The 24893-nt window shown below is 37.1% G+C and overlaps 1 protein-coding gene across 12 annotated transcripts in view; it reads right to left on the bottom strand.

Moving 5' to 3' along the window:
• The window catches only part of LTBP1 (latent transforming growth factor beta binding protein 1), a 461690-nt gene that overhangs the window by 151092 nt on the left and 285705 nt on the right, over positions 1-24893 (bottom strand). For all 12 annotated transcript variants that reach the window (XM_032239266.1, XM_032239268.1, XM_032239267.1 and 9 more), the window contains 2 exons: positions 22705-22776; positions 3240-3362 (listed from right to left, as the gene is read on the bottom strand). In XM_032239266.1, coding sequence (XP_032095157.1) covers positions 3240-3362; positions 22705-22776 — 195 coding nt within the window. The remainder of the gene's footprint in view (positions 1-3239; positions 3363-22704; positions 22777-24893) is intronic.

Below are 24893 nucleotides of genomic sequence, written 5' to 3'. Positions count from 1 at the left end.
GACTTCCTTTTTTCCTAATTGAATACACTTTATTTCTTTCTCTTGCCTGACTGCCCTGGTCAGAATTTCAAATACTATGTTGAATAGGAGTGATGAGAGAGGGCATCCTTGTCTTGTTCCAGTTTTCAAAGGGAATGCTTTCAGATTTTGCCCATTCAGTATGATATTGGCTGTGGGTTTGTCATAAATAGCTCTTATTATTTTGAGATATGTTTCATCAGTACCTAGTTTATTTAGAGTTTTTAGCATGAAGGGCTGTTAAATTTTGGCCAAGGCCTTTTCTGCATCTATTGAGATAATCATGTGGTTTTTGTCACTGGTTCTGTTTACGTGATAGATTACATCTATTGATTTGTGTATGTTGAACCAGCCCTGCATCCCAGGGATGAAGGTGACCTGATTGTGGTGGATAAGCTTTTTGATGTGCTGCTGGATTCAGTTTGCCAGTATTTTACGGAGAATTTGTGCAGCGATGTTCATCAGGGATATTGGCCTGGAATTTTCTTTTTTTGTTGTGTCTCTGCCAGGTTTTGGCATCAGGATGATACTGGCCTCATAAAATGAGTTAGGGAGGAGTCCCTCTTTTTCTGTTGTTTTTGGAATACTTTCAGAAGGAATGGTACCAGCTCCTCTTTGTATCTCTGGTAGAATTTGGCTGTGAATCCGTCTGGTCCTGGGCTTTTTTTCATTGGTAGGCTATTAATTACCACCTCAATTTCACAGAATTCACCTGCAAATCAGACTGGATCGGTTTAAATCACAAATCCTAAAGGAACTCTGTATGTCTCTGTGATGTTACATGTGGTAAATTCAAAGGAAAGAGAAATAAATCTTCTCACTCAACAATGGTAAAAAGCCCAAGTTTTTACTTCGAACTCTCCACTGGAACACTTAACTAGCAACAAATGTCTTTTAATACTTATCATTTCAGCTGTTGTAGGTGAACCACAAAATTGAATTATTTATTTTTCAAATAAGAATGGATGGTTGTTTAATAAGTTCAGAATTATTTGGGCAATGACAGGGAAAATAAATGCTAAGGAAATGTGCAAGTGTTTCAAAAATCTCATTGTCAGATTTCTACAATCTTATTAAAGCCGGGATGTCTGCCCATAACTCTAGTCATCAGATCTAGTCAAAGTTTCATAGAACATTTTGTGACTAGTTCTGCAAGTTTACCTAATACATAAACTTCAATGTAAGAATTGTGACCAGACTACAAGCCAAATTATAAACAGAGGGGAAAAAGCATTCGTGACAAACTCTATATTCAAACTCTACAATCTTTATGCTTAAATTATGAAATTATTTAAAATATTCATTCATGTAATTCAAATCAGCCAAAAATGATCCCCTAAGTTATCTGGTATCATCAACAATGTGATTTTTGGCCTGAAATTTCCAAATCCTTGCATCACTTTCAAAATTACCTTGAGTGCAAATGTAATTTTATGGTCTAATTTTACTACTCCTTAAGAAAGCCTTATAATTAGGTGTCTGTCTGCTTCATAATCAGAACTCTCTGTAAAATAACACAGAAAAGAGAACTTACGTGTAAAACATCCTAATCTGTAGTTGACAGTTTTTAAAGGAAAAGAGTAGTAATTAGTAACAATATTTTAAAAGACTCAACAAACTCACCTAAAAGTAATAAATGAGACTGTCGTTTTTATCTTACTACATTTGTCGTTATTTTATCACCTCTACATATCTCACCTTAGGGCACAGAGTTAGAGAGATAAGCTTGGTTAAAAATGAATGACAGTATCCTCGTGAAGAACATGTCAACCAAATGGGAAGTTTCAAACTAGGGACAAGAAAGATGCACCTCAGCACAGACCAAAGCTACTTTAAAAAAATAAATAAAAGTGGCTGGGCACAGTGGCTCACACCTGTAATCTCAGGACTTTGGGAGGCTGAGGCAGGTGGATCACCAGAGGTCTGGAGTTTGAGACCAGCCTGACCAACATGGTAAAACCCCGTCTCTACTAATAATACAAAAATTAGCTGGGCATAGTGGCACATGCCAGTAATCCCAGCTACTCGGGAGGCTGAAGCAGGAGAACCGCTTGAACCTGGGAGGCGGAGGTTGCAGCGAGCGCCATTGCACTCCAGCCTGGGCAACAAAAGCGAAGCTCCGTCTCAAAAATAAATAAATAAATAGAAAAACCCTGCAGGAAATACTAATACACAATTCCTCTTAAAATTATCCTAATAGTTTTCTGCCATGCATCCATTTAAACTACATAGCCTTTAAGAATCCGCAGTGCTGCAACACCCATGATTATAGTCATGCTACTCAGCAGGCTGAAGAGATATCACTTGAATTCAGGATGTGAGTCCAGATAGCAAGACCCCATCTCTTTAAAAAAAATCTTACAGTGCTCACCTACTTTTGTAATAATGGGCACAATTACTTTAAAAATAAGGCAATCTTAAAATTAATTCTGCATTTGAGAACTTGACACCTAAAATGCATTCCTCTCTAATGGCATATGATCTGTAGTGATTATACGAATTAGTTTTCATGGAGAAAAAAATCACGGGTATCTGTTTGGTGAAACTATTTCAGAACCAATATTGGAACACGTGGTTTGATGAAGGATTTTTACCCTTATCAGAAACAAAGGAAAAGCTCAGAAACATTTTTAAGGCAAAACAGTAAAAATTAAAGTCATTTTCGTGGGTTTAAAGAACAAGACAATATCTGAAATTAGAACTGAATTAGAAAATCTAAAACAACAGGGCCTTGGTAACTATTTTCCAGAATTTTACAACTGAGAAAGTAGTGAAACTTCATTAAATCAGAGTCCAGTGACTCAGAATTTGGAATAATTAAAAGCAGATGCTAGGACACAGTTTAATTCAACCTAAAGAATGCTTAAAATACTGTATTTATGAAGGAAAAACCTACCATAATTTCTCAGGTACCAAAAAAGGTTGGTATGTTCATGTTAATTCCTCTTTTCATCAAAGTGTATTTCCTCAGCATGCTTAGTCTCGATTCTGAGTTTTAGCTATTATATTTTTATTACCACAATAAAAATGCATTGTAGAGGAAGTTCCATATTATAGATTTATTTTACCACGTCAGGCAGGCCCCCTCCTTGTCATTTTAATTAATGAGGTCTTCCTGTATATTTACAAGCATTCAGTTGACCACTGAGTATTTCCATTCTTTTGGATAAACCCTAAAGACAATTAATCCAAAATAGGAATAAAAAGTGATTATTACTTACGAACACAACTTGAAAAGGTAGGATCCGGCCCAAATCCTATTTTGCAGGTACATCGATAGCTGCCCATGGTATTCAAACACTCACCATTAGGGCATACACCTTGTAGCTGACATTCGTTAATATCTGCAGGAAAACACAATTCTTTAGAAGGAGCAGTGAAGCCCTGTTGAGGAGATTCTGGCTCCAAATTGCATTTACTTCCTCTTTCACTATAATAATCTTTTAGTTACAGTGAATAAAGGATGTAGCAGGTGTGAATAACCTTGAATCAAATCAATTAATATTTATTGAACATTCACATTTTATATAGCAAATACTTATTACACACCTACTATATGCCACATGCTAAGCATTTACTAGTGAAAAAAAGCTGATAAAAATTCTGCCCTTCACAGAGGTTTTTTAGTGTTAGTTTATGTTAGGTAATAGGAGCATATAGGTAAGGCAAAGACTCTCACCCTGGAATCACTGAAGTCTAACTGCACATAGGAATATTTGAAAAACTAAAGAAGTAAAAAGCAGCTCAAGGTATCACAAGGAAGAACTGTCATAAACTGTTAGAAGCTGAATTATGAAATTGCCTATACAGTCAGTAAAAGCCACAGAAGGAAGCTGGAGGTGGGACAGACCGTGGCACCGAGGAGGAGGTAAAACTTTACAGTACTGATGTCTAGGCAGGAGCGGGATGGATGGGCGAGGAAGGGAAGGAATGACTTGTGTGGGAAACACTGGAGCTTGAGCACAGAGTGTGGCCCGTGGAAGGAGGCTCAGGAAATGATGAGTCAAACCACTGGCTGGAAAAGAAGATTCAGGAAGGTAAATAGCTGGAAACAGAGCTGGTAAAAGCCAGGCTGCATCCGGATTCAGTTTCATTGAGAATAGGGAGCTATACTAATGGTTTCTGGCTCAGGAGAAAGGTGGAGTCAAAGGTAGACTCTAGGAAGGTTCACCTGGCCGACACATGGCTTGGTGAGAAAAGACTAAAAGTCTGATCATTTGGGCCAGGTGGGGTGGCTCACACTTGTAATCTGAGCACTTTGGGAGGCCAAGTCGGGCGCATTGCCTGAGCTCAGAGTTTGCGACCAACCTGGGCAACATGGTGAAACCTGTCTCTACTAAAATACAAAATTAATCAGGTGTGGTGGTGCCGGCCTGTAATTCCAGCTACTCAGGAGTCTGAGGGAGGAGAATCACTTGAACTCGGGAGGCGGAGGTTGCAGTGAGCCGAGATTGTACCACTGCACTCCAGCCTAGGGAACAGAGCAAGACTCCATCTCAAAAACAAACAAACAAATCAATCAATCAATAAAAACATAAAAATAAAAAAGGTCTGATCATTGAAGGAGTTATGCAAGTATGAGGTTGGTAACAGCCAGGCTGGTGATAGCGAGAACAATCAGGAAGGTAAGGAGTGGACAAATCTTCTTCTCCATCTGCTTTTTTCTTTTTAATTGAAATGCATGGTGCTTGATTGGACTACACACCATGAGAAAGTAAGAGAAGGGAGTCAAGGATGTCTGGGAGGCTTTTAATCCGAGAAAAAAGGGAAAAAAATTCACTGCTGCTTTTGTGGAAGAAGTTCTAAGGAAGAAAAAGGGCAGGTGAATGAAGAGTTCAGTTTTATAGTTCAAGGTCACATTGGGATACCCAAGTAGAAATACCCAGCAGCAGCAGAAGATTCAGAAATAGAGGGAAAGAGGAAATCATTGCTAAAAAGAGATGCTTAAGATTCTCTGCATATGGAGATCCAGGCGAAAATCAAAGTGATTTGAAAGAGGAGGGATAAAAATGAGGTATTTTACAAAGAAAGATTATATAGTCACTTTGAAAGGTAATTAATTGAAAATCAAAAAAGAATGTGATAAGTTAAACATGAAAAATTGGCAGTCATTTGTATTTTATTCAGTGTAGCCTGTGAAGCTTAATAGTTAACAAACTATTTGCACTTCCATTTCAAATAATATTTACTTCCTTCAATCATTAATTCTTCTACAAATTTTTATTGAAGGTCCCAAAATGTTAACTTTCTAAATTAAAGTTGGATACAATGGTAGCAAAACATTATTATCAGGATCATCACATAAAAAGAAAATATAGCTCTCAATCATTATTTAAGCAAATACTAACATTATTTGAACATGAATATTTCATATTCTAAGTAGGCATCATGACCTATATGTGTACATATTTTACTCAAAACAGGCAATGTTTAATTTCAGTGACAAAATATGATACCTTCCATGACATTCAAATGATAAGTTAATGCATATTTGTTGTACAAATTCTATAGTGTTCCAACTTGTGCACAGCTGGAAACTGGTACAGCTAGATGACATCTGGCATGGCACACAGTATAGCACCTGCTCACCTCATTCTTTATTGACGTGTGTGTTGCTCTGTAATGCACACTTATGTACAGCACATCATTGAAAATATTCCCCCATAACTCATTCTTTTTAAGAAAACCACCATGAAGGACCAGGAAGAGTGCCAAGTCCAGTTGGAGCTTACATGGTACAAGTGAAGCCCTATTATATGTCCCAAGTAAAACCTCAAGTTTGGGTAACAAGCCAGTTGTGGTCAAGAAGGCTGGACAAAATTTCCGCTCTTCTGTTTCCCCTCACATCCTCACTAGGGTATGATTATTAGTATTCCTCTTCCCCTGAATGGCCTGTACTCCTATTCACTGGCCGCACTGCTACACATTCCATGATAAGATTGAGGACCCAGAATTTTCCCCTGATAATTTTCCCTGTAACAGCATCATCTCAGCTTTGTGGCTGGCTGCCAGGCTAAGGTAGAGGATTCCCCCCAGACTCATAAACACCTGATTTACAACCAATGCCTAGTACCCTCTTCCAATGCCCCTTTGACTCTCCATACTGCTTGCTCACTGCTTTGACCAGGGTGCCATGGGAATGTAGGCCAGGAATTCAGACTTAAAAAAAAAAAAAAAAAAAAAGACCGAGCAAACCTACTGGGTATAGACAGGAAGAAACAGAAAAATCCACAAAGAAGAGGATTCATGTAAGATTCTTACTGTTACGACTGTTTTAATCAGCTTGTGCCACCAGCACTGGGACCACCACTTCCCCTAGTTTTGGCCCGAGGAACCCAGGAAGCATGGGCCTTCCTTTGTGACACATTCTCACAGCTTCCAGAAAAACTGTTTCCTTCAACTGCCTTGGTTCATCTGTTTTTTTTTTTTTTATTAATATTTCCTGAACTACTACAAATTAGAGATTAGATTTAATTTATATACAACAGAGTATATCAATCTTAACTACACAACTAGGTGAATTTTTGCATATCCACATGTGGTATAACCACCACCCAGATCGTGATTAAGAACGTTTCCATCACCTCAGAGGTTCTTTGTGCCCGTTCTCAGCCAAGAAAAACTTATCCCCCATAATTAACACAGGACTTCACAAATTAATAAATTAATATCTTTCTAATAAGAAACAGGAGCAACTAAGTGACTTTTTTAGACAGGTAGTCACAAGCTTTCTAAATTAAACTGAAGGATAACAGAGACTTGCAAACACATTAAGAACAAAGCATTAGTTGAACTGAATGCACTGTATCTGGATGAGAGAAGAACATTCCAAGTGAAGACATTATCAGGCCAAAGTTTAACAACTGTATGGCATATGTTGGGTGAATGGTGAACCTTAATTTTATTTAGACTTAACAACTGTATAAAACATGGTAAGTGAATGGTAAGCCAATTCTATTTAGACTTCATTGCCTAAAGCTATCTTCTTTTTTTAATAGAATAAAACTTGATTATAATATTTGTCATTTTATAAATAGCTTATTTTTGAATAACATTAAATAACATAGCATTTCAGGAGTCTCATATTTTATTTTAATTAATTAATTTATTTATTTGGGATGGAGTCTTACTCTTTTGTGCAGGATGGAGTGCAGTGGCATGATCTCAGGTCATTTCAATCTCCACCTCCCGGGTTCAAGTGATTCTCCTGCCTCAGCCTCCTGAGTAGCTGGGATTACCAGCACGTGCCAGCATTCTCAGCTAACTTTTTCTTTTTTTAGTAGAGATGGGGTTTCACTATGTTGGCCAGGCCGGTCTTGAACTCCTGACCTCAAATGGTCTTCCCATCTTGGCCTCCCAAAGCATGTGAGCCACTGTGTCTGGCTGAGTCTCATATCTTAAAGGGTCAACAAACCTTCCTTAATGGATTATGACTAAATCAAAAGTATTTTAATTATTTAGTTTGAAAAACACATGAATGTATTGCTTGTTCTCCCTCTACAGATCACCAAATTTCTCTGGAAGACTGTGGGAGTCTGCCTTTGAAGAACTGGTATAAACAACTACTGCACATTGTACAACTGACTGAGTTAAAGAATGAAGGCCAAAATAAATGGCTGAAGGGGCTTGGCACCCACATACAGCCAGTCACCCATTACCTATCCCCATCTGAGTTTTTGTGTTCAGGCAGGCAGTCTAGAAGTTTCTAGAAACAGCAACAAGGAAAGAAGTTCATACAGACCCAGGTGCTCCTCTGAGTAGGCAAAATCCATGAAGCTACAGCTAACACACAGAAGCTTTACATACTTTTCCACTTACTTAAAACATCTACAGTTATCTCTGCCTGTATAGCCTACCACGTACTTCAGGCCACAGGTGAAGTTCAAGAATACAAAACTGCTTTTCTTGTAAAACTGCTCTTCTTCTAAAATGGTCAGATATTGGCAATGTCCTATGGTTCAACCTAATACAACAGAAAGAAGAAGCCTGGGCATCTATTAACCAGGTATAGAAAAATACAGAGTAATCAGGCATACATGCATAACAAGAGACTCCCTATAAACAAGCCAACATAAAACAGCCTAAATATGTCAGTACAGAGGAAAGATGCAATAAACTGACAATGAAGTGAGGGCCTTCATCTTTCTTCTTCCTCATCACGATCCTTTATATTTGTATAGCACACCGTATCTCATTGAAACTTCACAATTCTGGATGGTGAGCAGTACAGGAATAATTATTCAATTTTATAGAGATAATTTTGTCCAAGGCCATATTCCTAAAAAGGATGAAGAGGACTGGGGAAAGTCATAGGAGGAATACTCCACTAAGACCAAGCTTTTGGTCCAACTAGGGTTTATGTTATGTTACCTAGGGCAAGTCTCTGAGTTTCTCTTGATCTCAGTGTCCTCTCCTGTAACACAGAGGGGCTGAACAATATAATCCCCAAGGTTACTTGAAGTTTCAATATTCTCCAACTTCAAAAAAATCTTCCAGCTGCCAGGGCTGAAAATGCCAGGGAATAAATAAAGTATGACATTTGGTGCATAATAGATTATGAATAGCACAAGCGCCCTTATGGGAAACAAATATATTTTTATGCATCTATTCTCCTACAGGAAAGTATGTATGTTTAACAAAGTAAGAATTTACTGTCTTTTTAGTGACACAAGTTTATACAGGAAATGAGGCATGTCCAACAGCAGTCAGGACAAGGTAAGAACAGGACATGAGGATCTTTATACCACGTAAAAATATGAAGCTTTCTGGAGATTCACCTCCATGGGTTCAGCTTTTGCTAGTGAATAGAAATTCCATGATAGAATTCCATTAGCAGTATGACTTCCACTTGAAAGCAGAAAAATACCTCGACACAAATACTTATCCCAGACAGACTATTAAATCATTTAATAAGGATCACTTACTTTAGGAAGAAGAGTTCACTCTTTAAGAAAACATATATATTTCTTAAACTTCCAAAGAACAACTTGCACTGGGTACATATACCCATGAAGGAGTAGGAAGGTATTCTGTAGGGTACACACAGGCTGGGATACTTTTAAGGGAACTAATCTACAGATCTTCAGCCTTCAGACGTTTCTTTTTGAAGTGATCTGCCTATGAATATATTTGCCAGTCTTCCTTTCCTGTCTTCCCCTTTCCTCAGGGGGCCAAGTCAAGGCATACCTCTTGCCCATCCAGAATCTTTCTAGGCTTTCTGAGTACAATGTCTTGAGAGGTAAAATTCTCACAGGCACAGAATAAATGACCAATTTACAAAAATATCAATCCCAGGATAGAGTCACAGGAAAAGTAATGAGTCTGATTTGTTTCATAAGGAGATCTGGCTTTACCAATTAGGTTAAATGGCAGAGACTTTATCAATAGCATGAACCAACTCTGCAGCTCCAAAGTTTTGATGAAAATATTTAATGCACACATACAATATAAATGTGCCAGAAATTAACCTATTGTATCCACTTGACTTAAAATGTACATGTCAGCTTAAAGATACATGAACACATAACTTTTTCAAAATTATTCTAGGAGATAAGTGAACAAAAAAGTATTTGAAAACCAATGTTCTAGAGCAATTTTACTCAAGGTATTTTATACAAAACACAGACTATGTAAGACCTCTGCTAAAATAGGGTTCTGCAGCCAAACATGTTTGAGAAATACTACCTATTCTATACACAAGTGTATTTAAAACCCGAGGAGTCTTTTGGCAAAATCTCGTTTTTCTGTGTTTAACTTGTTTTTCTGCACATTTGGCTGGGGGACCCTTTTTAACACGCAGTCTATTAACATCCCTCTGAACTGGTGGTCTCTGGAAACAGTTTGTGAAATGTTGCTCTCTGGGGCCAGCTTCAGAAACTATTGTATGAGTCTCTTCATGATTATATTTGCTTCTATATAAGCCCCACTGCTGCTAAAGACTACCCACGTCCCTGACACTGTCCCATGATTTTAAAACGATCATCCACAATAGGATGGATTCAATCACTGAACTCACTGACAAAAGTCAAACCACTATGGGAGCAACTCCTTTCCTTCCAATTCTTCTGTCTTCGGGGTAACATAATAAAGGAATTATAACAGCCCAGAGAACAGCTTGTATTTATTTCTTGATCCATGTGTGCTACACATGGAAGATGCTGCTAGCAGCACACGCTTACTCTGTTGGTCTTGGACTCATGACTGTAGTCTACAGACACTACATTAACTTCTCCTTGAAATATTCACAGTAACATGAATCCATCATGGGCTTTCTTCATCACTCATAATACTGTAGCCATCTTCCCATTCATTTTATAGCCACAGCGACTAAGGTCAAAGGGCTATTGAAAAATACAATGTGCTAATGACTCACTTCACCACTGTCTTTCCTGAGGAAGAGTGAATAAAATAAACAGACATTTCCTTTTTGAATCCTATCCCAGCATAGTAAGAGGACACACCAGAAATATAATTCTAATGCACAGGAATGGGTCCCAATTTGACTTGCAAATGCCAAAATAGGATGCTCAGGTCCAGATCAAAAACTGTTTAAATTCTTACTGAAAATACTGTGCATATTTCAACTAGAAAGCGCAGCAGTAGTTCTAAGAGGACGTCCTGGACAGTTAACACTTTCAAAACAGTCAATTATCTATCAGTTCCCTCTGGGCCATTGACTATTGCAAAACATGATTTGGCATCATACTAAGCACATGACAGTTTCTGAGATTAAATGAAAATACAATAGAAAATTATAATTAACCTCTGGTAGGCTAAACAAAATGAATATTAAACATTTCTAATGTTTTGAAGAACTGAATTGTCAAGTCTGGTTGACCACAGTCTTAGTTCTTACCTGTTGGTTTTCTGCTATTATTTTCAAACCATATACCAAGGACAATGGATTCTAAGTTTCATCTTTTACTATATTATTATACTTTTAAGTTTTGAAATACATGTACAGAATGTGTAGGTTTGTTACATAGGTATACACATGCCATGGTAGTTTGCTGCACCCATCAACCCATCATGTACATTAGGTATTTTTCCAAATGCTATCCCACCTCAAGTCACTCACCCCTGACAGGCCCTGGTGTGTGATGTTCCCCTCCCTATGTCCATATGATCTCATTGTTCAACTCCTACTTATGAGTGACAATATACAGTGTTTGGTTTTCTTTCCCTGTTGTTAGTTTGCTGAGAATGATGGTTTCCAGCTTCATCCATGTCTCTGCAAAGGACATAAACTCATCCTTTTTTATGGCTGCATAATATTCCATGGTATATATGTGCCACATTTCTTTTAACCAGTCTATCATTGATGAGCATTTGGATTGGTTCCAAGTCTTTGCTATTGGGAACAGTGCCACAATAAACATATGTGTGCCTGAGTCATTATAGTAGAATAATTTATAATCCTTTGGGTATATACCCAGTAGTGGGATTGCAGGGTCAAATGGAATTTCTGGCTCTAGATCCTTGAGGAATAGCCACACTGTCTTACACAATGGTTAAAATAATTTACACTCCCACCAACAGTGTTAAAGCATTCCTATTTCCCCACATCCTCTCCAGCATCTGTTGTTTCCTGACTTTTTAATAATTGCCATTCTAACTGGCATGAGATAGTATCTCATTATGGTTTTGATTTGCCTTTCTCTAATAACCAGTGATGATGAGCTTTTTTTCATGTTTGTTGGCCACATGAACGTCCTCTTTTGAGAAGTGTCTGTTTATATCGTTCGCCTACTTTTTGATGGGGTTGTTTTTTTCTCATAAATTTGTTTAAGTTCTTTGTAGATTCTGGATATTAGCCCTTTGTCAGATGGATAGATTGCAAAACTTCTCTCCCATTGTGTAGGTTGCCTTTTCATGGTGATGATAGCTTCTTTTGCTGTGCAGAAGCTCTTTAGTTAGATCCCATTTGTGAATTTTGGCTTTTGTTGCCATTGCTTTTGCTGTTTTAGTCATGAAGTCTTTGCCCATGTCTATGTCCTTAATGGTATTGCCTAGGTTTTCTTCTAGGGTTTTTATGGTTTTAGGTCTTAATTTAAGTCTTTAATTGACCTTGAGTTAATTTTTGTATAAGGTGTAAGGAAGGGGGTCCAGTTTCAGTTTCCTGAATATGGCTAGCCAGTTTTCTCAACATCATTTATTAAATAGGGAATCCTTTCCCCATTGCTTGTTTTTATCAGGTTTGTCAAAGATCAGTTGGTTGTAGATGTGTGGTATACTTTCTGAGGCCTCTATTCTGTCCATTGATCTATATGTTGTTTTGGTACCTGTACCAGGCTATTTCGGTTACTGTAGCCTTGTAGTGTAGTTTGAAGTCAGGTACTGTGATACCTCCAGCTTTGTTCTTTTTTGCTTAGAATTATCTTGGCTATACAGGCTCTTTTTTGGTTCTACATGAAATTTAAAGTAGTTTTTTCAAACTCTGTGAAAAAAGTTAATTGTAGCTTGATGGGGATAATATTGAATCTATAAATTACTTTTATAGATAGGGCAGGATGGCCATTTTCACAATATTGATTCTTCCTATCCACGAGCGTGAATGTTTTTCTATTTGTTTGTGTCCTCTCTTAATTCCCTCAGCAGTGGTTTGTTCTCCTTGAAGAGGTCCTTCACATCTCTCATAAGTTGTACTCCTAGGTATTTTATTCTGTTTGCAGCATTTGAGAATGGGAGTTCACTCATGATTTCGCTCTCTGTTTGTCTATTACTGGTGTATAGAAATGTTTGTGTCTATGGCCATACCACCCTGAATGCGCCCAATCTCGTCTAAGTTTCATCTTTATACTCACATCACCCTCTAGTTTATTTCCAAAAACCTACTAGAAATAAATAAACGTAGCAACTCACTTATGATAATGCAACTGAAGGGAACTTTAGAGACAAAGCTATAACTCTGGAGCAATGATGCCTAAGCAAAGAAGTCAGAGAAGAACAAGGCGGAAGAGGGGAAAAAGTATTTAAATAAAAACATCAATGGATAGTTTTACTTTAATCAGCCAGAACTCTGAATATTAAAATTGTACTGGCCATATACTATTGCATGAAAGAAGCCAGACACTAAAGAAAACATGTACTGGATGATTTGCAAGTTCATAAGATAAAATTGATCTGAAGTTAAAAGGGTAGTGATTACCTCTGGAAAAGAGAGGCCTACACACACATCCACACAAAGACACGCACACATCACTATTTATCTCACAAGGCTGTATCCAATGCGCTTAACGTGATGGTCCCACTAAATAGCTATTCAATAAAAGTTAGCAAAATATAAAAATAAGTAGATTAAAAAGTTGTGTAAGACAATCATGAACAAAAAGTACATTTACTAATATTAGAAAAGAGAAAATTATCACATTCTTATACAAACAATATCATAAGAAAAGTTCCTTGGGTCAGAAGCTACCATTACAATCGAGCTCTAGACCAACGGGCCTCAGGATTCAAGTGGAAATTTCCATAAAATTGACAGAAAAAGAAAAAGAGTGGGGAGGATGAAAATAAACTTCTGATTCAAAGCGAGCTTATAAGCCCAATTAAAAATTTTAATGCTTGTTTGCTAAGAAACTAATTGACACCAATGATTTGAATATAAATATTGTCTAGATATGAATATTTAAAGAAATGGTCTCATAAAGATTCTTTAAATATTTTTACCACGCCTTAAAAGTTAAATGAATACTTAAAGAATATGAAACAAGAAGAGGTAGCTATAACAATAATTTATTAGAAACCTTGGAAATGAAAAACATAGTCTTAAAATTAAAAATGTAACATGGGATAAAGCCTAGATGGCATAGCATAGTAAAGCAGAAACTGGAAAACAGAACTGAGATAACCATTCAAAATGTAGCAAAAAGAAGAATAAAAGGACAAAAAAATTTTAAGAGCCTTGAAATACAGACTCCAACTTTTGTTTAATGAGAGTTTCAGCAGAAAAGCATGGTAGAAAGTGATATTTGAAGGCATAATAGGCGAACACTTTTCAAATTTGAAGAAAGACATGAGTTTTCAGATTGACATTACATGCTGAGTAAAATAAAGATAAATCTAAATATAGACACATCATGATAAAACTACAGAAGATAAGGAATTTGGAGATTATCTCAAAGGACAGAAAGACATCTACAAAGGAAGTGGCGTCAAAACACAGAAGTCAGAGGCTGGGCGCGGTGGCTCATGCCTGTAATCCCAGCACTTTGGGAGGCCGAGGCGGGAGGATCATGAGGTCAAGAGATCAAGATCATCCTGGCCAACATGGTGAAACTCCATCTCTACTAAAAATACAAAAATTAGCCAGGCATGGTGACACATGCCTGTAGTTCCAGCTACTCAGGAGACTGAGGCAGAAGGATCACTTGAACCCGAGAGGCTGAGGTTGCAGTGAGCCCAGATTGCACCACTGTGCTCCAGCCTGGCGACAGAGCAAGACTCCGTCTCAAAAAACAAAAAAGTATTTGTTGTTTATCTGAAATTCAAATTCAACTAGGTATTGTGGATTTTATTTGGCAAATCCCCCCAAAAGAAGAAACAAATGCAGAAAACAAGCACAGGATACAAGAAATACTAATATCAGTAAAATGACAGTAAATTCATTTAATTATTAGTTGTCTGGGGGGGAAGTTATATTTCCATTAAGTACACCTGTGACAATACCTGTAAAATAATGACTCTGGTCTAAGCCACAAATCAATTTTCTTTCAAGTATCCAAGAGGCTGTCCTAATGACCTTTCAGTGTATCACTGACAAAGATGCTCTCCTTGATCAAACTCTAGTCAGGCTCCTCTGAACCCTCTTCTCAACTAGGGTCTGACTTCATGCAAACTTCTGTATTTGTCTCTTCATTGTCCAATTTTAGCTAGAATCCTGTTAAGTTAATTTAGCTCGAATCCCCTATGCTGGGTATCTTACTGGGTTCCTCATCTTCCACCAGGCCCTAGGTAATATCTACTCAGGTCACCCTGATCTGCCTTCAGCAAGAATACCCTCCTAAGCTGGTTTAGCCAGAATCCCCCCTTACTCCTGATGTGTCCTCTTAGTAATTTTTCATCCACTGATACCACACCTTCACCCCCACTCCTTGGTGATCAATTTTTACTTTTCCTTATTTTCAGAGTTGAGCCCAATCTCTCTCCCCCACCCCAAAATCCCACTGCAGTAGTCCTTATACCTCTTGCAATAGTTACCCGAATAAAGTCTGCCTTACTGTTCTTTAACAAATGTTATGAATAATATCTTTTCTTTAACATCATGTTAAAAGCAGTACAAATCCAGTAACTGTTTTCATCACAAAGCCTATAATTAATCGCATGCAAATGGTGCATGCGATTAATTATAAGAGCTTTGCGTGAAAATTCTCCATCATTGCATCTCATCCTACGTGTCTGTTTAATCTGGCACTAGGTTACAGGACACACTCTTTTCTCCAGCCAGGCAGGCTTTCTTGGGGGTCTCACCTGCACTTGCCAGTCCTCATTTATCTTATGTTCTCAAAGCATTCAAAGACCACTCTTCCTTTACCTGTTCACAGTATTGCAGTTCACACTTGATTTTTTTTTGGTAATCATTAAGAGGTCTGAAACTCAAGCTACAGTCCAGACAAGTGCTTTGTAACCAAAAAGTCCTTATGCAGAATATTGATCAAGGCTATTGAGTTTCATTTAATAACAGATATGTCCCCTGAAAATAGGTACATTATCTTTTATTTTGTCCAAATAAAATGTGATTTCAGATGCACTCTAAGGAACTTTTTATCTAAAAGGAGCCTACAGTGAAAGTTTTGGTAATGAGTATTCTTGTGCCTCAATGTATTGGTTTCATAAATTTATTTTATTAAAGCAGAACAATGAGTATAATAAAATGATACTGAAAGAAAGTTATGTGGCCAGCTCTTTCCTATTTCCTTTAATGGGCTCATATGGAGTCAGCTAAAATTCAGCTAGTTGGAAGGGTGCAAAAAGCAAATTGCATCCTGCTGATTCAACCTGATTTCATTACACTAAATTCTAAGGGCAGGAACAACATTTTACCCGTTATTCATCACATACCTTCAGTCTATAGCTAGGAGTGCCCTAACAATTAATATTTGTGGAATACTGAGTCATTAAAAAGTCTTCGAGATGATCTATGAAGAAGGATTATGCATACACTGAACTATAAAAGCGTAGATGTCTTTTAATTACATTTTAGCACATGCTGAGGTACTGTGGTATTGCCCACAATATGTGCCAAAAAATGTAAAAAATAATACTAAGTTGGTTTTATCCTTGTAAACTGAAACTGGTAAGTGATTTTAGTATGTCAAAAGAGATATTTACTTTTAATAAAAGGTTTCACTCAATAGACTGATTCCTCAAGTACTTTCAGAACCAAATTCTATTTCTGAAAGTTAGATTTATATCTAACTTTTTAAGGATTCACTTATAGCAAAATATGGAGAAGGGAGAGTACTCAGTACTTCTACTCAGGGAAAGACTGAGTATTAAAGAAAAGCAGCATAGAAGTAGGAGCTCTTAGTATCATTTCCACAAGGCATTATTTCATTTAATTCTCATTCTACATCAAACCTTTATAGCATAATAATCAAATGACAAATGCTGCTCTAGATCCATCAGAGCATATAACTGTATTGTTTGTTATGATAAATGAGGCAAATTATAACAATTCCATAATGCTGAGGGTAGCAAGGCAGGTTTTGGAGCTCCATGTGTGTATACGTAATAAATCATTCCTTTGAAAAGATAATTGCAGTACCAGTAGACAGACGGAAAAAACCAACTATGAGGGCAATTATTTGAAAGCTCCTCAAATTAACGTGTACACAGTTGGTTCTTTGTTACTGAGAGCACATTAGTAAAAGTTGTTTCAGCACATTAGTTCACTTAGTTGAAGGAAGTAATGTAATTCTAGTTATTAACCACTTTAATTTTAAAAGTGCTTTGTAAACTGAGAAGACATTAGACTGTAAGAACAATGTGGAAGCCACAAGCAATTAGATGCTAAATGGGCTCCTTTTGAAAAACTTTAGGAAAACAAAATCAAAAAGCTTCAAGGCTCTAGGAAAACCGAATGTACCTATGTAATGTGAGCAAGTTTGATTTCATTTTACTGACCATCAATATCACAAAGGGAGTGAATTAAGCCCTTTTCTCAATAGCAATTTTAATAGATTATACCGAATGAAATCATATTATGAGTCAAACGCCTTTGTAATGTAATTTTGCAGTGCCTCCTTGAGGCCCCATGAAACAGAATTCCGCGTGTTACTTCACTCTAGAATCGTTGCCAAAAAGTATAACACTGGTTTACAAATATCCTCCTGAGACCTAAGCCAGGATTTGGTATTACTGATAGACAGACCATCAGTGAATTGACTAAGGCAGAACCATCTAATATGCTCAGTATGAACAAAGTTTGCTGAGGGTCAGTCAGCCATACCAACAGAGGAAAATGCAAAAAAAACTCATGCAATTACTTGAATAATTCTCCATTCTAATTTGCAAAATAGATACCAAGTGATTAGTTGCAAATTTGCACTTCTACCACTTCTAAAGTGGTATTTTTATGAATATAAATTGTTCAAAACATTGAATCAGCCAGTAGAAGAAATATATTGTATAACTTTCTCTCCCTCCCTCCTTCCTTTCTTCTATCCTCACTTTCTTTCTTCTTTTTAGAGACAGAGTCTCACTTTGTTGCCCAGGCTTTAGTAACAGTGGCACGATCATAGCTCACTGCAGCCTTGAACTCCTGGACTTAAGCAATCCTCCTGCCTCAGCTTCCTGAGTAGCTGGGATTACAGGTGTGCACCACTACCCCCAGTAAATTTTCATTTTATTTTTTGTAGAGACAGGGTCTTGCTTTGTTGCCCAGGCTGGTCTTAAACTCCTGGTCTCAAGCAGTCCTTCTGCCTCAGCCTCCCAAAGTGCAGGGAATACCGGCATGAGCCACTGTACCTGGCTGATAACCATCATTTAAAATTAAATAAAACAAAATTAATGTTAATTGCTTTGACTTCTATTAAGTCTCAAAACAGACAGCATATCTTCCAATTAGCTAGCATCTAAATTAGTGATACTTTACAAAATATATATATATATACATATAATTGGTAAAGGTGGCCACAGGTTGTATGAGTGTATAACCCTGCTTGGGCTTATTAATTATCTGTGTAACCTTGGGAAGCTATTTACTTTCTCTGTGTCTCAGTGTCTACTTGGGACTAATAATGCCCAAATCTCATAAGATTGTTTTGAAGATTAAACCAAATACATAGCATATGGACTAACTCATAGTAAATGATCAATAAATGATAGTTGCCTTTCCCTAAAATAGAACATGATGGTTGACAGCATAAGTTCTGGCCTCAGTCTACTTTGGTTTCATTCCTACATGTAGCACTGATTAGCAATATGCTGCACAAATGACTTAACCTCTCTAGGTCTCAATTTCTCCTGTAAAATGGAGTATAATAGTAACTACTTTAAAAAGAAAATTTAAAGACTAATGGAGATAACTGATATAAAGTGTTTATTAAACAAAGCATCTGGCACACAGTAAATTTAGTTATGAAAAATCAAATTAATTTGTTGAATTATTTAGCTATTTCCCTCTTTATAAGTTTATGACTACTGGGCTTAAAAACATAGTTTATCACAAATCACTAAAAATATGTTGGCTTCATTTGTAAGTCATTGGTACTTGACCAACTAAAATAAAGCTATAATAAGTCTCTTATCTCATAAATAGCAAATGAACTCTTTCTTCATCCACATCAAATCTGTTTTTTTTTTTTTTTTTTTTTTTTGAGATGGAATCTTGCTCTTCCCCCAGGCTGGAGTGCAGCAGTACTATCTTGGCTCACTGCAACCTCTGCCTCCCGGATTCAAGCGATTTCCCTGCCTCAGTCTGCTGAGTAGCTGGGACTACAGGCACGAGCCACCACACCTGACTAATTTTTTGTATTTTAGTAGAGACGGGTTTCACCACGGCCAGGATGGTCTTGATGTCCTGACCTCATGTTCCGCCCACCTCGGCCTCCCAAAGTGCTGGGATTACAGGTGTGAGCCACCACGCCCAGCCCATCATATCTATTTTTTAAAAATTGAGCCTCTGGGTCCTTGATCATTGAGAAATCATAGCATGTCAGGAAAAGAGAAAGGTGAACAACAACATATAATGTGAATAATTCCAACACAGAGTAAGGGGAAATCCTACCACTGTCTGAAGGACTCTCACGGTGGTTTTCACTGGGGTATGGTATGGAACATTAAGTAGGAGACTGATCTTCAGGCCAAAAAGAGGTTTCTATATATTCTGTTTAGAGGTACTATGTTAACTTTAAATAGACTATGAAAAGTTAAACTGTTAGATTCCTGATTGCTCTAGGAATTATAATATAAACGGTCTATTAGTAACTACGTATATTATAATTCCTAGAGCAATCCCTTTAAAATAATGCAACAAGGCCAGGTACAGTGGCTCATACCTGTGATCGCAGCACTTTTGGAGGCCAAAACGGGTGGATTGCTTGAGGCCAGGAATTCGAGATCAGCCTGGCCAACGTGGTGAAATCCCATCTCTACTAAAAATATACAAAAATTAGTTGGGTGTGATGGTGCACACCTGTAATCCCAGCTACTCAGGAGGCTGAGGCAGGAGAATCGTTTGAACCCAGGAGGCAGAGGTTGTAGTGAGCTGAGATCATGCCACTGCACTCCAGCCTGGGCAACAAACAAGACTCTGTCTCAAAAAAAAAAAAAAGGTAAAATAATGTAAAAAGGCTTTAGTAAAAAGCCAACAGATAAATTAAAATGGAATTCTAAAGAAAGAGAAAGAAAAGAACAAAAATTTCCTGATCAGACAAAGATGTTTAGGTAGACCTAAATCTAACCGTATCAGTAATTATAAGGGAGGAGATCAGCAGGACTTATTTTCTGAGCACTAATCATGATCCTGCTAATCAAAACAGGATGTAGCAGAAAAAAACCGCCAGAACCAGCTGATGGCCATGAAGGCAACCTCTAGTTGCCCTCACTGCTCATTAGCATAAAGACACTCCCACCAGCACTATGACAATTTACAAATGCCATGACAGTGACACAGAAGTTATCTTACATGGTTTTGGGAACTCCCACATTTATTTTCTAGAATTTATTTAATTTATTAAGAGTAGGTATTAAATATAGCTAGCCAGCAATTTACAGGTACTGTAAATTTATTTAATTTATTAAGAGTTGGTATTAAATATAGTTAACCAGGAATTTACAGGTACTGCTGTTCCAGATGGCTATTGTTGCTCTATGCTGCTGCGGCTGCTGCTACTACACTGGGCCACCCCGCCTGTGGGATAGCCCTGATCTGTCTGTGGAGCAGCCATTCTGCTGTACCTGCTACTCTAATAAACTTGCTTGTTTTCCGTGCTGGCTCAGCCTTGAATTCTTTCCTGAGCAAAGCCAAAAACCCTCTCAGGCTAGGCCCCAGTTTTGAGGTATGACTGCATCAATAACTTTAGATTACACTGCAATAAATACCCTATTAAGAGGCAGAAATATCAGAAAGTAGAAAAGAAGCAAGACTCAACTACATGCTGTCTATAAGACACCCATTGTAAAGGTAAAAAAAAAATACAGACTGAAATTTGCCAGATATGAAAGAAAAAATCCATTCTATAATCATAGCAGGCAATTTTAACACCTCTCTCAGCAAGTGATAGAACAAGAAAAATTTCACAAGTATTTGGATATTAAGCAATACATTTCTAAATAATCCATAGGTCAATACTAAAATCAGAATAATTTTTAAAAATTGAACTTACTACTGCAGCACCAGTCACAATAACCAAGATATAGAATCAACCTAGGTGTCCAACAATAGATGAATAGATTAAATAAATGTGGTGTATATACACAACAGGATACTGATCAGTCATAAAAAAGAATGCAATCTTGTCATTTGTGTAACATGGATGGAACTGGAAGACATTATGTTGAGTGAAATAATCCAGAAACAGAAAGTTAAATACCACATATTCTCACTCATATGTGGAAGCTAAAAAAAAGGTTGATTTCATTGATGTAAAAAGTAGAACAGAAGATAACTAGAGGCTGGGAAGGATAGAGGGAAGGTGAAGATAAAGAGAGATTTATTAAAAGATACAAAATGACAACTGATACAGTTTGGCTGTCTCCCCACCCAAACCTCATCCTGAATTCCACGTGTTGTGGGAGGGACCTGGTGGGAGGTAATGAATCATGGGGACAAGTCTTTCCCATGCTGTTCTTGTGATAGTGAATAAGTTTCACAAGATCTGATGGTTTTATAAAGAGGCGTTTCCCTAAACAAGTTCTCATTTTTTGCTTGCTGGCATCCATGTAAGATGTGACTTGCTTCTCCTTGGCTTCTACCATGATTGTGAGACTTCCCCAGCCACGTGGAACTGTAAGTCCAATTAAACCTCTTTCTTTTTTAAAATGCCCAGTATCAGGTATGTCTGTATCAGCATTGTGAAAACGGACTAATACAACAGCTAAATAGGAGGAGTAAGTTCTAGTGTTTCATAGCACTCTAGGATGACTACAGTTACCAGTAATATATTATACAATTACCAGTAATATATTCTAGTGTTCCATAGCACTGTAGGATGACTACAGTTACCAGTAATATATTATACAATTACCAGTAATATATCCTAATGTTCCATAGCACTGTAGGATGACTACCGTTACCAGTAATATATTATACAATTACCAGTAATATATCCTAGTGTTCCATAGCACTGTAGGATGACTACAGTTACCAGTAATAATATTACCAGGAATATATTATATAGTTTCAAATGGGTAGAAGGAAGATACACTGAATGCTCCAATGATAAATGTTCAAGATGATGGATTTGCCAAATACCCTGATCTGATCACTATACATTTTATGTATCAAAACATCACTACATACCCCATAAATATGTATAATTATTATATGCTGATAAAAAAACAAAAGGAAATAATTCTTTTACAACTTAAAAATAAGAACATGACACAAAATTAAGGCATGTTAAATTCAGAAATCTAAACAGATAGAAATTTACAGCCTTTTATTTATATTTCAGAAAAAGAAGAAAGGCTGACATCAACGACCTAAGTATGCATCTAAAGAAATTAGAAAACAGTAGCAACTGAACAAAAAGGTAGAGAAAAAGGAAACAAAGATCAAAAATTAGTGAAATAGACAAATGTTTTCAACAAAGCAAATAACAGACTCTTTGGAGGAAAAAACTGATAACATTGATAAACTACTGGCAAGCCTAATCCAAGAAAAACAAATAGGAAACAAACAGCAATGTATCTAAAAGGGATGGGGGTTGCTACAGAAATTAAAAAGAAAACAAGAGCATATTAAGAAAAATACTTCATATTAATAAATTTGAAATTTTGGATAAAATGATACTTTCTAAGATAATACAGATTATTAAAACTGACACAAAATAGTTAGTGGCAGTAAAGCAATTTCAACAACCATACTTTAAACTTATTTCCTTATATTTCCTTAGCCAAAAGTGAACGTGAGTTGGTTTACTGGGACAGGCTGGGCGAATGAGCAAGTTGTGGCAAACAACACAAGTTTCAAAAAAGCCAAAACAATTATTGAGTCCACATCAATGAATTCATTAGTCTCACCTTGGCAAAAGGTGTTGTTAACCCGCTTATAACCCGGTAGGCATTCCATCATTTGGTTGTATCCATGATAAGCTGTGAGGGAAGAAATGCTTTGTTACACACATAGTTTAAATTCGTATATTTTAAGTTTCTTGGTTTCAACGTACACATATTTTCAAGTTACTAATATTAACATCCTCATCCTCGATATGTAAAGGGAAACCGGAAGCACTGAAGTCTGTGAGGCCTTATAAGTGATATCTAAAGCCTAAATGGAATTCAGATATTCATAGGCTTCAGGTATCACTTGTAAGACATCAGCAGACTTACTTATTCATTTATTATATAAGAAACCAATACCAATGTATATCTCCATAATTTCTTTCCTATTCTGCTTATTTTGCAGGATATTTCTTATTTTGCAATAGATAAAGTCCCAAGAAATTATCAGTAAATCTGTATTGTAACTGAAAGAATCCTAAGATTGTTATATATGTTCTTCCAATTAGTGATTACGTATTTCTATTACAAAGGGTCTACTCCGCCCCAGTGAGGTGCTTCAGGGTTTGGATTTTCTTATCCATTGTAGGTAGGGTTACTACACGTCCTGGAAAATTCTGGGTGACGTCTGTTACTCCAACAAAGTTAATTAACAGTACTTTACTCCCCGAAGTCTCCCAGTTTAGATAATAAATTATACACTCATCCTAATTACTGGCTCAGGTATCCCAGTCATGAGATGATTCTTACTATTATGAACCTGAGAAGAATAGGCAGGTGATGAGAGGAAGTCAGGAAATTAAAAGGGCTGCACTCAGAATATGCAAACAATACAAATGTTGCAATCACCAACTTCTCAACAAAACCCTATTTCCTGAGATTCTGATATTCTAGCGTGCGACCTGAGAGGCCACCTGGCATAGTAAATGCAGCCAAAGTTTTGGGATGTGGCAGACGTGGGTTTCAAATCCTCTTCCTATCAATAGCTGTGACCTTGGGAAACAAGCCTCTTGGGTTTCACACAGAAATTCTATACAATGAGGGCAATTCCCATCTACTGAGCAGGGAAGGGTGCTTCTGCAGCTTAGAGAGAATTCATAAAAAATGTCTACCAGGACCTAAGAGTGATAAGCACTCCCAAGATGTCAAATGCCATTGCTATGTCCTGCAATAAGGAATTCTTCCATTAAGAGGAGACTGTGCAACAGGAAACAAGCTATAATCAAAATGGGATGAATGCATAGACCACTAAAAAAGACTTGAAAGAGGAGTAAAAAGGGAAAGTAGAATAAAAAGGGAAATTTTCTTTTAAAAAATAAAATTATTTCCTCCTCCTTATATGCTCTCCATCTGTTACCACGAAAGGAACAGGGTGAATATGTACTGGGATGTCCCTCTTCTCCTTCCATTCTTTTCTTTGCTGTTTTTTCCCTCTCTTCAGATTCCCCTGGATGGCTAAAAAAGAAGATCAAAGTGAGGCATCTGGGAAAGACAAATTAAAAGAGGGGAGATGTTGGCATGTGAGAGTCTCCCATTTAGCCCCTTAGCCTCACGTCTGTCTAGTCCCATAGACCTCTGGAACAGGCTTCCTGCAGAGATTGCGGGATCTCTGGCTGCAAATTCTTCAAAGACAAAAGAGATGGATATTAACTTATTTTAGAAGTTTCAACAGTCATCGACTTCAAGGCAGAGGGCCAGACCAGGCAATCTCTTACAGTCCTCAGCTTAGGATTTTACGTTCATTTTCTTCTGAAAAGTTTTAAAGGACAAGTGATTTGTTCATACTAAGCACATTTCTAATGGGTCACAAACGATTTAATGAAATCATTTGCAGATTTAAAATTAAGTTTTCACAGCAAAAATGAGCAACAAGAAAAGGTCTTTCTGTAGGTGGCTAAACAAAACCTTCAAATATTAAATAAAAGCCACTTGAAAACTAAAGTTTGAACTAGTTTGAGTGAAAAAAAAAAAAAAAGAGGTGTGGAACACAAAACCATAGTGTAGAAAGCCAAGGAGACTCTGCTTCCTTCCAAACTGAATATGATTTAGAGAGGAGTCCCAAGCAAGGAAAGGAAAGCTTTTTAAATGACAGAGGAAGAATGTGACCCTGAGTGTGTTTATTGGGAGTGAGTCACTTAAGACGGCACAAACAGAATTAATGTCAAGATGTTAACAGTTTACTTCATTCATAGTCCACATTGCCCTTCCTG

This window comes from Sapajus apella, unplaced genomic scaffold, assembly GCF_009761245.1.
Source record: "Sapajus apella isolate SASKATOON/1434 unplaced genomic scaffold, GSC_monkey_1.0 scaffold44, whole genome shotgun sequence".
In the NCBI taxonomy this organism is placed as follows: Eukaryota; Metazoa; Chordata; class Mammalia; order Primates; family Cebidae; genus Sapajus; species Sapajus apella.
This window is presented reverse-complemented; position numbering and strand designations above follow the sequence as displayed.